The sequence below is a fragment of the Seriola lalandi genome, unplaced genomic scaffold, assembly GCF_002814215.2.
Source record: "Seriola lalandi dorsalis isolate HSWRI2012SDOR001 ecotype SW California unplaced genomic scaffold, Sedor1 jcf7180002054548, whole genome shotgun sequence".
In the NCBI taxonomy this organism is placed as follows: Eukaryota; Metazoa; Chordata; class Actinopteri; order Carangiformes; family Carangidae; genus Seriola; species Seriola lalandi.
The window spans coordinates 345,438-361,632 of NW_019525101.1; the positions used below are offsets into that span (position 1 = coordinate 345,438).

Here is a 16,195-nt window from a genome sequence, read left to right on the forward strand (position 1 = left end):
GGCAAGATGAGGAAAAGCAAGGCCCCCTCCTCCAGGAGGGCTGAAATCCAGCATCTGTACCAATGCTACACCTCAGGCCAGAGGACTCTGCCTGCCTGCGCCCTCCTCAGGTTCCTCCACAAGGAGCAGATGCAACTCACAGCAAATACAGAGACAGCAGAGAATTTAATTGACAGATATGAGATTGAAGAAGCAGGTGAGTGAAGGGAGAACTGTGTGCTGTGTCAGACTACGTGCTGCCCATTTCTATGGCAAAAAAATGACATTGATCACACTTGTGCTTTTCCTGCTATAACCTATGATACAGGTTTATATTAAGCTCAGTTACTCTATGTTTCTTAAAGCAATGGTCATTAGAAAACCTTTTCTCCAGGGGGAGCGGGAACCCAGCACATCACAGGCACATACTTCAATACAATACTCAAGTACTGTAAAAGTACCTCAAAATTGTACTTAAGCACAGTACTTAGTGTAAATGTACTTAAATACCTTACACCACTTTCAATACAATTACTTAGCCTTCAGCACACATGGATTTTTAATATTGTTCAATTACCCAACCAGTTACAACTGAATTCCTGAGTGAAAACAAAGGGGTGCCTATTATAAAAGCTAATATCAAAAAAGAAAAAGACTAACTAAACCACCACAGCCACACAAAAGAATTAAATAATAAACACTACATTGATATTAAATCTCTAAAACAACCAATCCTCCATTGCCTCACTGCTCACGACTGCGCACCATTGTTGTATTGAAATGCCAAGCCAACACTGGAAATGAAAGAGTGAGCTATCAGCTAGCTAACATTAGTTAGCTAAAGTTAGAAACTAGCTAACATACGTACTTGACAGTCTAATTCAGAAACTCTGAAAGTAAGAGAGTTAAGTGTATTAAACAAGCTAGATTGTTAGCTACTGCTACTTACATTTGCATACAGTGTCTCTATTTGTTTGCATGAATACGGGAGCAGGGACTTGATGACACGAGCCATTGATCGGAGTGACGCAGGCATAAGGGACGTTCACGTCTGTGGACGTCAAGGTTAATAAATGGTATAGTCCAATGTAGGGGTGTTTGAAATCGTATTACAAGATTCTTCCAGGCATGATTATGGAAAATACATTACAATATTTACAATTACAGGTGAGAGGAATATATACATGTTTCATTATTTGTACTAGCTGGAACTGTTTAAGTGAGTACTGCTGTTCACCTGGTAATCTTTACCAAGTAGATACATTTTGAGAGGGCTAGTTTATAGCCATGCTAGTGGCTTGGATGTACAGATGACAAGATTTTGTCTGTTGGTTGTCCTAGACTGGAATATCTCAATAACTAGTACATATAGTGCCCTGATATTTTGCACAGTAATGGTGCCCTAAGGATGATTTCTAATGACTTTGGTGAGCCACTGACTTTTCTTTTAGTCCCAGCAGCAGGCCTAATACTTTGGTTTAAATATTTGTAAAATGAATATAATAATTTCCTCCAGCCTACTTTGTGTTTTGTGTTAGCAGGCTAACATGCTAAATTTAGATGATCCAATCCAATCCAATCCAGCTTTATTTATAAAGCACTTTAAAAAACAACCAGAAGTTACCAAAGTGCTGTACATGATAAAAATGATAAACACAAGATAAATTAAAAGACATAAAACATCAATAAAAACAGATATATAATAAGAGAAAACAATAAAATAACATAAAATAAGATAGAACAATAAAATAAAATCACATCTTACAAGGTGTCAAAGGCCATGGAAAAGAGATGGGTCTTAAGAAGGGATTTAAAAACAGACAAGGAAGATGTCTGTCTAATGTGCAGAGGCAGATCGTTCCACATTTTAGGGGCTGCCACAGCGAAAGCACGGTCCCCTCTGAGCTTGCTTCGTTTTTGGCACCCCCAGGAGCAGCTGATCAGCTGACCTGAGAGAGCGGGTGGGTGAATATGGTTGCAGCAATTCAGAGAGGTAGGGAGGGGCGAGACCATTGAGAGATTTAAAAGCAAATAAAAGAATTTTAAAATGAATCCTAAAATGTATGGGCAACCAGTGAAGTGAGGCTAAAATGGGGGAAATGTGGTCATATTTGCGTGTGCCAGTTAAAAGACATGCAGCAGCATTTTGTACCATCTGAAGACGATTGATGGAGGACCCAATAACCCCCACATAAAGTGCATTGCAGTAATCCAGCCGTGTGGTGACAAAGGCGTGGATTACTGTCTCAAAGTGCTGCTTTGAAAGAATTGGCTTTATTTTGGCCAGCTGCCTCAACTGGTAAAAACTTGACTTCACAACTGTCTTGATGTGATTGTCAAGTCTGAGGTCAGAGTCCACCTTAACTCCCAAGTTAGTGACGCTGGATTTTAGGTATTGAGCCAAGGAACCTAGATCTAGACAGAGGGTCTCGGAGCTGCCACCAAAAACAATCACTTCTGTCTTCTTTTCGTTAAAATTGACGATGATGATCATGGTAAACACTACCTGCTAAACATCAGCATTTTAGCATTGTCATTGTGAGAATGACAGTATGCTGATGCTTGCATTTAGCTGAAAACACCACTGTGTCTTGACATTATTAATTTGAATAGTTTTAATATGGCAACACCAGGAACAGTACTTCTGTTTCGTAAAACTGCTTTGCAGCTGGTAGAGGAACTGATACTGCTTTTGCCTGTCGCTGACAGTGTTGCTACTTTGCTCCTTCCTCTTCCTCCAGCCAGAGAAAGCAGGTCCATGACATTTGAGGGATTCCTGAGGTACATGGAGTCCAAAGACTGCTGCGTGTTTGACCAAACCCATGCATCGGTGTACCAAGACATGGATCAGCCTCTCAGCAGCTACGTCATCTCCTCATCACACAACACCTACCTGACTGGAGATCAACTAGTAGGAAAAAGCCACCTGGACGCCTATGTTTGGTAAGAAAGTATAGTATGTACAATACAGCTTTTGTTCTTCATCATGATGCAGCACTTGAGAAAACAACCTCCACTTCCAGAGAAAAATTACCTCTATGACTCTTCACAAATTTTGTTTTTATCTCTGTAACCTGTGCAATATATGAAATTGCACAGACACAGGTTAAGGACTATTTGCAAATTAGTCAACATGAGCTAATCTGCTAAATCCTGGATATTTCATTACTCTGTTTTTTTTTATGTAGGTCAAAACAAATGATAAGGCCAATTTAAAAGTGATTTAGCTCTGATACAGAAATGCCCCTCAACACTCCATTATCCCATCTTTAAGATGTCTCCTTCAAACCTACATGTGTTATCTGGATAGTGTCTTTTTCTCTTATTTCTTTGACCCACTCATGTGCTGAGGCAGACAGTGAAATTGCTGTGGTGCCTTTATGGGACAATGGAGGTGATTACAAAAGGGGCTGATTGCAGCAGAAGTGCTGTATTTATGGTCCCTCTGAAAGTGCTGAGCGCCCTGGCCGGCTGGTAGAGTGGAACACTCCAGCCTAGTGGCCTGGTAGCTCTGGTTTACTTAGATAATGAAAGAGTCATCTCAAGAGGACAACAAAGTGGCAGGAGGTGGCTTTTAACCATCCCTCTTGCTCACATAAACAAATAACCAAAAAATGTTTTATAAAAGAAAAACATGAAAGAAAAATTAACAGTATAATTAATTTCTAATTTAAGTTGCTTTTTATTTAATATCTTTTTTTCAACAGTGGGGCCAAACCTATAATTGTGAATGTCGGTGAGTGACTCAGTTGAGTGATCATATACAGTATCTAGGAACTTCCAACAGCTGCGTGTGTGGACTTTGCCTGAGCTGTGTTTGTGTTTCTCTCCAGTCTCTGGCATGTTTATGAAGTAGATTCATAAAACCATGGGATGAATGTGAATTTTTTCTTTAACTTTTGCACATTAGCACAGTTCTCATCACCTAGACCATAGTAGCTTCTATTCACTTCCACTCACTTCTGTCAGATGACTTAATGTACAATTATGTACATTTTACAACCTAAAATTTGTTTCTTGTTCTGTCTGTTTGTCTTGTTTGTTTAATCACAAACAGAAATGTATTAAACAATGCTGGAATGCTGTAACTGCATTTTGTAACAGAGGACAGTTCATCGACCAGCCCACCACCTCTGTGCAGCACCTCTGACTATGGTGGAGGTTACCTGATGCTGAATGTATTGTTTTGTGCAGGCATGACCACACCACACCTAGTAACTTCACTGCCATGTCAAGTCTCAGGGAAGTGAATAAAGTGATTTGTCATTTTTACATATCTGTTTGTATATGTATTAGGCAAACACGATACACTGTGTTAATTAGTGAGATGTAGAGGTGCTGCTGGTGTGTTTTTGAACATTGGAGAGAGCCAGGCTAATTGTTTCCCTCGGTCTTCAGTCTGTATGCTAAGCTAGGTTAGGCTAGTTGTTTCTAGCTCTAGTTCCATACTGAACACAGAGATATGAAAGTGGTATCAATTTTCTTATGTAACTCTTTGAAAGAAAGCAAAAAAGCCTTTCCTAAATGTTGAACTTGAATTTCTTTGTAAATAAAAATAAAAACCAAACAGCCCAAATAAAAATTATCTAAAAAGATATTAAAATAGATCAAAGTGAGCCTAGATCCTCCAGGCATTCATTCTCTGAAATGCAGGAGGCAATCACAACATGATACTATGACTATACTTTGCTCACAATAACAGAGGCACACAGCAGTTATACTGTGTAATGCACAATTTAGAATGAGACAATCATCATGACATTTTTGTGATTCTGGAGAAAAACATAACTGAGATGAAAGACTACAGTATCTAACAACATCCATAGATGTGTGTGCCCTAATTTAAATTTAAAACAGCAATAAACTCGTAGAAAAGGCCGAATTCATAAAAAGCAGAACTATTTCACATTTGTGAGTGTCTGGAGTAAAGGGGTGATATAACTTTGCATCAGAAGTTACAAGAAAATGTACCATTGTATAGTGATTATTTGCCCCACCTCTGCTGTGAAAGCCAAATAGTTTTTGTCCACCGCCAACAGAAAGCAATATCTTGCAAAGCCAAGATACATTCTGTACAAACGACCGTATTTTTATGTGAAGAAAACACAGAAATGGAAATCTAAGAGCAGCATTTTCTGGTGTCACATTAGGAGAGGCTCCAGATCCACTTAGACAGAAGAAGTTATTGGAATAAATTATTAGATTTTAATGTTTATTATAGATTATTCAGGCTAGTTAATAAAATGTCTCCCATTGTGATGGCTTGACTTGTCAGAAAGCTTGAAAGATCTTGTGTTTGGAAAAGAAATGGCCCAGTTTGTGCCTCACCTCTTCACTTTTAATTTCTAACACAGCACATTTTAAGTGCTTATCATAGCCTTGCCACAGCTAAGTGTATGTACATGTGTTTCTTTATGTGTGTGTGTGTGTGTGTGTGTGTGTGTGTGTGTGTGTGTGTGTGTGTGTGTGTGTGTGTGTGTTTGGCACAGTGCTCTGAGGAAAGGCTGCCGCTGTCTGGAGATTGACTGCTGGGATGGGCCAGATATGGAGCCTGTAGTCTACCATGGCTACACCCTGACCACAAAGATTTTCTTTAAGGATGTCATCACCACTGTGGAGCAACATGCCTTTGAGGTAACAGCATGTAATATGTTACCTTACATATTTCCTGGAGTGGTGCCCCAGGCATCAAACTCAATGTCCAGCCCTGCCTCTCCAGGCTCCAGAAGACCCCACTGAGCTGCACTTGCTCTAATTAATCTCTAAGCATCTCTGATAGTACGTTGTCTTTGATTCAGGCGGTTCAGGCCATTCTCTGTGATGTGTGTGTGTGACTGAAGACATTGCAGAGAGAGCAGAAGACTACATCAAGGTTGATGCTAATTGTTGGAAATAAGGGTTGGATGCTGATTTTTTTCTGGTGGGATTATTTCCTGACAGGTGTCTGCTTACCCAGTGATCCTGTCATTGGAAAACCATTGTTCCCGGGAGCAGCAAGAGGTCATGGCCCACTACCTTATCTCTATCCTGGGGGAGAAGCTGCTGAGAAGTCCCTTGGATCACCCAACCACTGGAGACCTCCCAAGCCCAAATGTAAGACTCAGAAGAAGTGAGAGCTTGGCTATCTGAATGGTAGATCAGAAGCAAAATCTGTGTTTAATGTTAGAGCTGTGGGTGCAGGCACGGGGATGATGGTATTTGTATGTATTAATCTTCATCGTCTGTCACAGCACAGCAAAACACGGGGAAAATTAGACCTTTTTGCTGCCACGGAGGGCCTCATTAGTATCTTTCTGAGGCTTCCTTTGCTTGTCTCCCCCACTGGGACATAGGGGTAGATGGACATCTGCAAGGCTCTTTAATCTTTAATCATGAGGTTCAGAGAATCTTATGTGATGTGATTGATCCTGAGAAGTGTCCGTCATTTTAAACACGCTGAGACACTTGACCCGATTGTTCATTTAGAATGAACCTGCTCGGGCTCTCCACTGAAAACATCTGCGTCAACCCATGAGTGAGTGACTGGCCTGAAAGATGCAGACGCAGTCACTCCAGTCTATTGAATATGACAAGGAGGATGAAGGGTTTTTCTGTCTGTGTGGATCAATGTGTGCTGTCTCGCTGGAGTTTCTTGTCTGCCTCTGACTTCGACTGCTTTGGAATTTACTGCAAAAAAGGAGTTATGTTTTATCCTGAGTGTGCATATAAGATTATTTTCCCCCCATATCTCCCATATCTTTTTTTATCTCTATGACTCAGGAAGGGTGGGCTTATGTAGGAGCCTCAGCGCTAATGGTTTAATCTTCACTCTTAACCCCGAGCAAGTCACTGAATCAGTGTTCATGTGTCAAATTCATGCAGCTTCAGACCCAAGTTGCCATCCAATTATGAAAGTGGAACCAATATGCAATGCCCAGAGCTTTTCATTACTTTATTCCCCCCTCTAACCAGTTAGAGCAGAGGTTTTCAATCTATTTACCAAATTGTCAAAACCACTGGAAGGATGGTAAACCCAATTGTCTGCTCTCTATTTATCCATGGTGTTATTGTGGGGTTAAAATGAGCCATAGTTTGTTCACAAGTTATTGCTCTTCTTTATTTTTTAATATCAACATGAGGCAAAATTCTCTTCAAGAACCTCGTATAATATCCTAAATTACATCGACATAAGCAAAGCCTCTATCATTTTGTGTAGCAGCAATGTAAGAGTTCAGTGCCAAAGGAAGCTTTGGAGCTTGTAATTTTCATACTACATGGGTTTTTACAGGTTGTTAATGTCGGCAGCTCTGTAATTATTTAGCATATTTTTGCCTGTGCATACAGTATATGTGACACTGACAGGGTGACATCCTGTCGTGTAACTCCCCATGGAGCTGCTTCCAAATTGGAGACTATAATGTTTTTTACTTTTAGCATATCACAGCTCATCTGCACAGAGAGACTTGTAGAGTGCTGACAGATTTGGAGCCAGGGTGGTAAGATGTAGCAGCAGATGTGTGATTCAGTGATTTGGGTCACCTGCTGTTTTTTGCTTCTTTATCCTAGTATACCTGGCTGTGTGATGTGGATGTGTCTACTGAAGTATAGGTTCTTTGTGACAAATCATGGAGGGGGTGGTTTGCGCAAAAGGAGTGTTTTGAGGTTTTACAAGTTTGGTGTGAATGTCTGTACCCATGATTAAGATGACTTTGCATTTATTCACGTGTGAATTCTTATTATAATGTGTATTTGTGGGGACGCCAGGACCTGAAGTATAAGATCCTCATCAAGAATAAAAAGTTAAAGCCTCAGGTGAAGGCAGAGGAGGCATCAGGGACAGAGGCAGAGGAGAGTGTAGATGAGGGCGAGGATGATGATGATGATGAGGAGGATGAGGATCTTCAAACCAAAACAAAGTTCTGGTCTCCCAGCAAGGCAGGGTCAAAGAAGGAAGTAAGTGAGGACAAGAACAGTTTGAAGCACATGTAGACATTTTTAATGAGAACAAATAGATAAAGCTGCTGTCTTTGTTTTGTCTTCCTTTCTTACTTAAATGTAACGAGTAGAAGAAGAAGGTGGTGGTGGCCGAGGCTTTATCTGACCTGGTCATATACACCAGGTCTGTTAAGTTCATCAGCTTCATTCACTCTAAGGATAATCAGAACTACTATGAGAACACGTCTATGGCAGAGAAGAAAGCGCGCAAGCTAGCCAAAGCCTCAGGTACAATGTCATTTATTGATTTGAAATCATGAGACAAAGGAAGCGTGATTTAGAAATAATAAAAGACTGTGTATAATTAATTGCAAATATTATATTACATATTAAATATCATTGTGATGAGCCCAGCAGATTCACATGATTTATGGATCTATTGAGCTCAAAGGAGAAGTCCCTGCAGATCATCTTTGGAAAAGAAATGCAATTATACCCAAGGCCATAAACCTCCATAATAGCAAAAGCAAAGCATATTAAACATGACATATACAACATAAGGGAGTACTTTTTAGGGAATAAAGCACAACAGCACAGGCCCAGAAATGTGCCTTATATCCCCAATGTTCGGGAAGTGAAAAGAGCCCACAGAGGTTTGAATCAACTGATAATCAGTTAAACTGTCATCACGCTACTGTGCGGCAGTATTTTGGAGAAGCAGAGTGATGTAGAGAAATGAAATATGTTTCTGCTGAGGAGAAATGACAAGTTCCAGACACACACAAATGTTATGAGCTGGTTGGCTTGGCTTGCAGGCACCATGAACAGTCTCAGCTACTGTGAAGCTCTAAAAAACCTTGTAGTGTCTTGTCATTGTCAGTCCCTACAGGCAAATGACACAGCTATGGTGCGATCACAGGCTGTAGCTGTGTGCAAGTTTTTCCTAGTCTATCCAGAAAGAAGGAAATTATTGAGGCTGGATCAGGACAAACCTCACATCACATTCAGGTTTCATCATGTATTCTTTAAAAAAAAAAAAAATACATTTGACGCTAAATTAAAATGATGATCATTTGTGTGTCTTATTTACAGATTCCTGATACAGTTAATGTTTTGAATAAAAGCAACAAGAATCATATCTGTACTGTCAAGAATCTACAATGACGCATTGTAAAATTACAATCTTGTAACTATGCTACTGCTTTCACTGTGTCACTGCATCACAGTCATTGTGACTAAGTCAGATAGAATTAGTCATAGGAAAGTCACCTGTGAAGTTTGAATCACCGAACTTCCTCATCAATAAATATTTGTCAGGCGAGACCTCTGACCTTTGTGTGTCGTGTGTTGCCAATCTCAGGTGCAGATTTTGTTCGCCATAACCAGAAGTTCCTCAGCAGGATTTACCCAGCAGGCTCGAGGACATCTTCGTCCAATTACAACCCTCAGGAGTTTTGGAACGTCGGCTCACAGCTTGGTGAGTCGGACACCACATCTGCGAGTACAAATAAGATATCGTCAAATTTCATTCACATGCATTTATATATGCATACACATTTATTGAGGCAGAGGAATCTGAATATGAATTACAAATTTCCAAACTGCTATAAAGGATTCTAGTAACTGGACCTAATTCACCTCAGTAAATTATATATTAAATAATAAAAAAAAATAATGATGAATAAATTAACCCATCAATAAGCTGATAATATTATTAGGTATTTGATTTATTCATTTGCTGATTTGTAAATGGGATTGTAAAAAAAACAAAGTATGTAAAATATGTAAATATGTCAACCTAAAAGAGGTAACACAATTTCCCCAAAGTTATTCTTATTTTCTTGCCAACTATGTTTCTGTTTTGGTTGAAATTAAATCCCTGACAACATGAATTCAAAAAAGACATGAAATGGGATTTTTCTTTTTCAATTTGATTTGTGTCATCAGTTTCCACAGGAATCAAAACGTTCCCAACACACAAAGAACAACCACCACAATCCATTACAAGTTTTGAAACGGAGCGATGCGCAGTCTGGAAACTTTTATTGTCAAACTTCAAAGGGAACAACCTGACCAAATGTCCTGTCGATTAGCAGTGAAAAGAACATTTCATTCCGGTCCACAGCCTGACCACCTCATCTGTGTTTTCCCCTGGAGCAAGTCCTCTCCTGGCCTTTATCACACCTGTTCTAAATCGATTTGTACCCTCCTAAATGTGTTTTTTCTTTTTTCTTCTTCAAACTACATCCTTGCCTCGGTCACAGCTTAGTTTTTTTCGCACAGTTATCATCTCTTTAGAGCCCAGCATGAGCACTGGGCTTAACATCATATCACACATGCAGTAGCAACGACCAAGAGAAATCTGAGCTTTGCTTCAAAAGTCATACATAAACATTATGTCCTCAAACTCTCTGGAAATGTGTGATTCACCCGTGAGCTTAAAGTCACTACCTTGATCTGTCTGGCACTGTCTTGGCCAGTGGTCTTGTCACTGTGCCTGTCTTACACATCCTCTTCATCCGTCACCATTGCTCAGTCAGCCATCCACTGACTCTGACATGGAGCCCTGCTGATTGCTGCGCAGACTGTGTACATGCTGCGGTGGCAGCTGTGCAGATGGTGATCGGCACTTTTCACAGTTGCAGGAGACTGCGGTACAAAGCAGCAGCCTGGATGGATCATTTACAGTTAGATGAGCAGAAGATTCACTGGGTCCCTGTAAAATACACGAAAAGTATATGAAAGGATGCATTAGTTAGAACAAAATTAAATATAAATTTTGTATTATTAATTATGTTAGTCCTGGCTAACCATAATTAAAATCTATGAATGCAGCACAGCTATGCAGCACACCTGCCAACACAGAGTGAGCTTTGCACTGCAGAAAATCCCCTTACAAGTACACTCGCTGCACAGTTGGTGATTGTGAATGCCTCCCTGATGCAATGTATGCCATTTGTTGTGGAAACATTTCAAGTCATTGTATAATTTAGCTCCCTCCTGGAGAATGAACAAGAGTTTTAGAAAATGGAAGATATGCAGAGAGATCATCTCATGCAGCTTGTTTTATTTTAACAAGCTTCAGGCATTCTCAATTTTGTTCCCATAAATCTTTTTTTGTTGCTGCTGTGTGGCTCCTGGTTTTCATTGTCCCAATGCTGTTGTCCCGTGGTGTTTTGCAGTGGCTCTCAATTTCCAGTCTCTGGGCTTGCCTATGGACCTTAATGGTGGCCGTTTCCAGGACAACGGGGGCTGTGGATACATCCTGAAGCCAGCGGTGCTCATGTCCAGTCAGAGCAGCTTTGATCCTGGATGTAGCCACCACAGGCTCAAACCCACACACCTGCTGCTCAAGGTAGCTACGGAGCACTGGACGCTGAATAATCCACTCAGGGTGGATTTATGGATTAAGGTGTAATGTTAGAGGACTGTCCGTGTGTGTGTGCTTTACGTGCATGTATGCATGTGTCTATGCCTCACAATCTAGGGCATTGTGTAGTGAAGCTCATTCTTACTCTTTGCCTCCAGACAAATGTTGCTGCGAACCAGCTATGATGTAAAACTCCCTGAGTGTGTCTGCGTTTAATTAGATTATCTCCCTCAGAAAGTAAAGGGAGAGGAGAGAGAGGGGGATCTAATGCAATTAGACCCAGGGTCCAATTAATAAATCATCCCTTTTCCATTATTTTAAGCATCTTGGGGCACAGTTATAGCAGAACTTGTTATGTACAGTATCTAAGTCACATGACAAAAAGGTGGATGAAGCTGTAGAGAGCACAATCACAAACAAACAGTCATGTTTATAGTGTGTGCATAAGGACTACAGTCAACACATTATAAGTCCAATTACAGAGATACAACAACTTGCTCATGTGCAGAACATAGTGGTGGGAGTCAGAGATATCTGGTGCTTTGTACAGCAAAGACAATATGAGGAATTGCATGGGATCACATGGGACTCACAGAGACTTACAGCAGAGGAGGGAGATGAGTACAAGAGCTAGGTGTCATCCAAGTTGGAAGTGAATCCCTCTCAAACAACTAAAAGCATGCTCTGAGTGCTGCAGCACAAGTGCTTCATATTGTTTTGTTCTTTTTCTGTGTCAAGGTGCAGAGTGGAGTGAGTATCCAGAGTAACAGGGACATTGTTTATGGAAAAAGATGTTAGATTTTTTTAAATGTCAGTTTTCAGTGCGATCATCACAAACATAATTCCATTTATCTCCATTGTATTGGGTGGTGAAGCTGAACAATCACAAGTTAGTGATTAAATATCCTTTTACTCATGTTTTTAAACAGACTGCAGCTCAGTCTATGTGGGTTCATATGTTTCAGCTGGAACCTGTCGTGGATCTTGGGCTATCAGCACAGGCACAATAGTCACTGTACTGAATGTACTTGTATCAGTTGCTTTAAAGTGCCTCAACTGTAAGTCATTGATCTGCTGTACTTCTGATGAAGGAAATCTTGATCAGACAACACTTCATGAGGATGTATAGACTCTCACAAGTTAAAAGCACATCAGACATTGTCTTCTATTAGAATATGTACACACACTGTATATCTTCCCAGCACACTGCATGAAATATAAATGCGATGTGCTCTGTTTTTTGATGCCCTGGGAAAAACCCAAACTTTATTTATTCAAATCATCACTGGGTTATTTGATCACTTCAGGGAAAACCCTGCAATCTTGCCTCTCTCAACTCAGTGGCAATCAGAGTCATGAGTAGCATTCAGTGTTGTTACTTAAGTAGGGTCGGTATTCAATTTTTAAAGATTAAATTATTCATCTGCTCGGGAAAACAATATTTTCCCTTGAGCTTTCATGAGTCTATTTAGCATAAAACTGTCAACTATAAACAATGGTCTGTTTTCAAATCTTCATGAAATGACAACTCCAAACAGCTATCTGTGCACTCAGAAGTATGGACCATTGTTGTTATGAAGAAGAATAATGCGAATAATGTTTTGTAGCATGACTTTAAGAGAGGAAAGGGACTATAATTCTGGGCCAGACACTGTAAAGCTCCATCAATGCCAAGCGGGGCATGTCATGATAAGTACAAGCAGGTTTGTCTTTGATCAAGGCCAGGGAAGGGAAGGCTCAGTGTGAGAGGACTGCAGATAAGCCTGCCTCTCTCCAGACTAGTGTAATTACAGCACTCTCCTCTCCTCTCCTCTCTTTTCCCTTCTCTTTTTAATTTACTGTTTATCCCTGGTTTCAATTGTATTCTCATAATCCCCCTGTGTGATTCTCCATATCACCTACAGGTGATCAGTGGGTCTAACCTACCTGTTCCCAGGAGTGGCAAAGCTCTGGACCCCTTTGTCAGAGTGGAGATTCATGGGATTGCATCTGACTCCCGCAGAAAAAGCACACATACTGTCAAAAACAATTGTAAGTACTGCAGTTCAAACTGTTCACTGGTCATGTTCGAGCATCTCAACACACAGCTTGACTGGCTCAGCTCTACTTTGTCAGACCTGTCTCTACTTTCATCAATCTAAGACATACTTTGTCAGATTTTTCTCAACATCTGTGAGATTCAGCTGATAATATTCAATCTTGTATGAGTTTTGCAGGCTCCTGTTCTGTATTTGTTCTTTCTTTCTCACAATAAAAATGGTGCTGATGAGGCAACAGCCATCAGTACTGAAATAATAGACATACAAGGCTTAGAGTCTACAGCCATGCTAGCTGCTCTGTGGAGCTGTACTCAGACAAAGCAGTAACAAATATTTGGTCATACGCTAAAGTATTGTACAAATTAAAATGACCTGATGATGGAGCTAGATGAAACGTCAAAGTTCATCCTAAGGGGGAAATAAATGAAATAAACAAAATTTCATACTAATCCATTCAAAAGTCGTTGAGACATTTCATTCATAACCGCAAACGTCAACCTTATAGGGGCATTAGAGGAAAAGTCATGAGATCATCCTTCAAACCCATGAACATCATGAAACTTCATGGCAATCCATCCATCCAGGACCAAAGTGGTGGACTGGCAGGATGAGATTGCCATCCACAATAAAGCCAAAGCTTGCAGACCTCTGGTTTTATTCATAGAAAGTACCAGCACACTGTGGGACAATGTAGACACTCAAGTGGAAACCACCTGAACTGGATTCTATGCAGTTTTCTATGACAGCAGTATTTTGTGGTGTCTGTAAGGTTTTCCATTACTTCCTTTTAAATGTATTTCCCAGTAAGCAGATGTTTGGCTTCTGTAGAGAAATGTGCTGATGAGTTTCTTCAAAATGTAGAAGTGTATTTCCTTTGAAGAGAAATCTGTCATGCACTATTGCTATGACTGGAAACATGGAGCAGTCACTGCACCCTGGATGAACGGCTACAGTGGTTTTAAGCATCAACTGGATCCTCATGCATACACACATTTTTCATGTTCAGAAGTAACATGGTACCATATCACATCAACATTCATAATGAGTAAGTGTTTATAATGATAACTATGAAAATGATTGTTTGGGTCTTACGTTTACAGCCTGTAACTATCATCAGACTTTCAAGTGTGGGAATTAATCCCTCAGCTGCCGAGGTTTTTGACAGACCTTTCATATTTTAGGTGGTGCTCAGCCCTGAACATGCAGCTTGTTTCCTTTGATTTGAACCTGCATTTTCAAAAATGGCTACACGAAAAAGAACTTAAGACCAAAACATAACATTAAGCGATACAGCGCCGTGTTGCTGCTGCTGAGATGAGACAAAGAGGGTGGGAGAGATAGTAAAGAGTCCTGGAGGGTGCAGAGTGCTTACGCATGAGCGTAAATCATAAAATCATAAAATCATTTCACACTATGAAATGGATGAGGTCACTGGTGAATACAAATGAATGTAGATTTAAGAAAATGTAGACAGAACAGAGGAACTGAAGCATATTGCTTTGAATCAGAAATGGGTTGTGAATTGCAGCAGAGGTGACTCATTAGTTATCTACGTGTTCTCTCCTGAACACCGAGCCCAACACTTGTCACGTATCGTCATCATGACAGGGAGACTATTGTGCATCTGATAATTGCTTATTTTTCTATAGATGGAAAAGTCCATCTACGGGTCTGCCACTTTCAGACTCAACAATTATTAGATGGATTGCCAGGAAATTTTGTCAAAATTCGGGATGGATTGTAATAACTTCTGGTAGAGGCATAGAGGCAGCCCAGGCTGCTATGACCTGCACGTCATCCCGTCTCTCTCCCCAACTTTTCTGTCTCTCTCTCAAACTGTGGCTATCAAAATAAAGACAGTAAATGCATTAAAAAAATACTTTGAATTTCCTGACTTTTTCCTGTAGTGCCACCAACAGGTCTGAAAATTAATTCAAATTCTTGTAAAACTAATGACATTCCATTCAGCCTCAGCTGTACTTTTTGTTTAGTGGTAATTATGAAATATTAGCTTGCTAACAGGCATCATGGTTACACTTACTGAACATCAGCCATTGTCATTGTGAGCATGTTAGCAAGCTTACATTTTGAATATCACTTCTTAAAACAAGCTTTTTCAGAGAGGCTTTTCTTAAACTCGTGTCTACAGTTTTGGCTTTATAATAATGTAACTTTGTGTATTGTTTTAAACTTTCGGTGGCCATTGTGGCCAGATGAGCAGAAACAAGCTACAAACACAACACTGTCATGGCAAACTCGTTTCTGGACACCTTTAGCTCTGTTTTTGGTCTCTACCAACTCCTGAGGGAAATATCTCACTCTTTAGTCACTAAATGATCCACTATGTTTACCAGCTAGATACCAACTAACCAAGTTTTTTTTACTAAAAACTGCCACCTGCTATGAGAGCGGTCAGACTCAGCCAGAACAGAGTCAAGTGATCATTTTCTGTGTGTCTGTCACTACAAATGATCCCTGTCATGTGATCCATTATTAATATAAAATATCTATTATAGACACTAAATCCATCAGTGCTTATTGATGGAAATGAACTGGTTAATTCTGCTTACCATTACAGCTTTGAGTCCTCATTGGGATGCTGACATGAACTTCAACATCAGCATCCCCGAGCTCTGCCTCATGCGCTTCTGTGTCCGAGATCAGACCGGCCTTCTCAGCAGCGAGTTTGTGGGCCAGTACACTCTGCCCTTCACCAGCCTGAAGAAAGGTGAGCCACAGAGGCAGCGGGTGGGGGGTTGGGAGTCAAATGGAGATAAATTACATGGAGGTGACATTGCGTGACCAATTATTGTATTTCCCTTCATTCACCATGTCAGCATTACTGAAGGTTGGCCTCTGCTCTGTGCTTCAGTTTTTATGGAAATGCTCCACT

The 16,195-nt window shown here is 40.3% G+C and overlaps 1 protein-coding gene across 5 annotated transcripts in view; it reads left to right on the forward strand.

Annotated features, from left to right (window-relative positions):
* Nucleotides 1–16,195, forward strand: part of LOC111661640 (1-phosphatidylinositol 4,5-bisphosphate phosphodiesterase zeta-1-like) — a 16,779-nt gene continuing 584 nt past the window's right edge. Inside the window, exons 1-10 of one of the 5 annotated variants that reach the window (XM_087176336.1) lie at nt 1–196; nt 2,721–2,922; nt 5,469–5,613; nt 5,920–6,072; nt 7,723–7,911; nt 8,028–8,181; nt 9,254–9,370; nt 11,076–11,248; nt 13,168–13,294; nt 15,881–16,030. In XM_087176336.1, coding sequence (XP_087032462.1) covers nt 7–196; nt 2,721–2,922; nt 5,469–5,613; nt 5,920–6,072; nt 7,723–7,911; nt 8,028–8,181; nt 9,254–9,370; nt 11,076–11,248; nt 13,168–13,294; nt 15,881–16,030 — 1,600 coding nt within the window. In that variant the 5' untranslated portion in view covers nt 1–6. Of the gene's footprint in view, nt 197–2,720; nt 2,923–5,468; nt 5,614–5,919; nt 6,073–7,722; nt 7,912–8,024; nt 8,182–9,253; nt 9,371–11,075; nt 11,249–13,167; nt 13,295–15,880; nt 16,031–16,195 lie in introns of those variants that run through there. The other 4 variants (XM_087176333.1, XM_087176334.1, XM_087176335.1 and 1 more) reach the window with 4 other exon arrangements.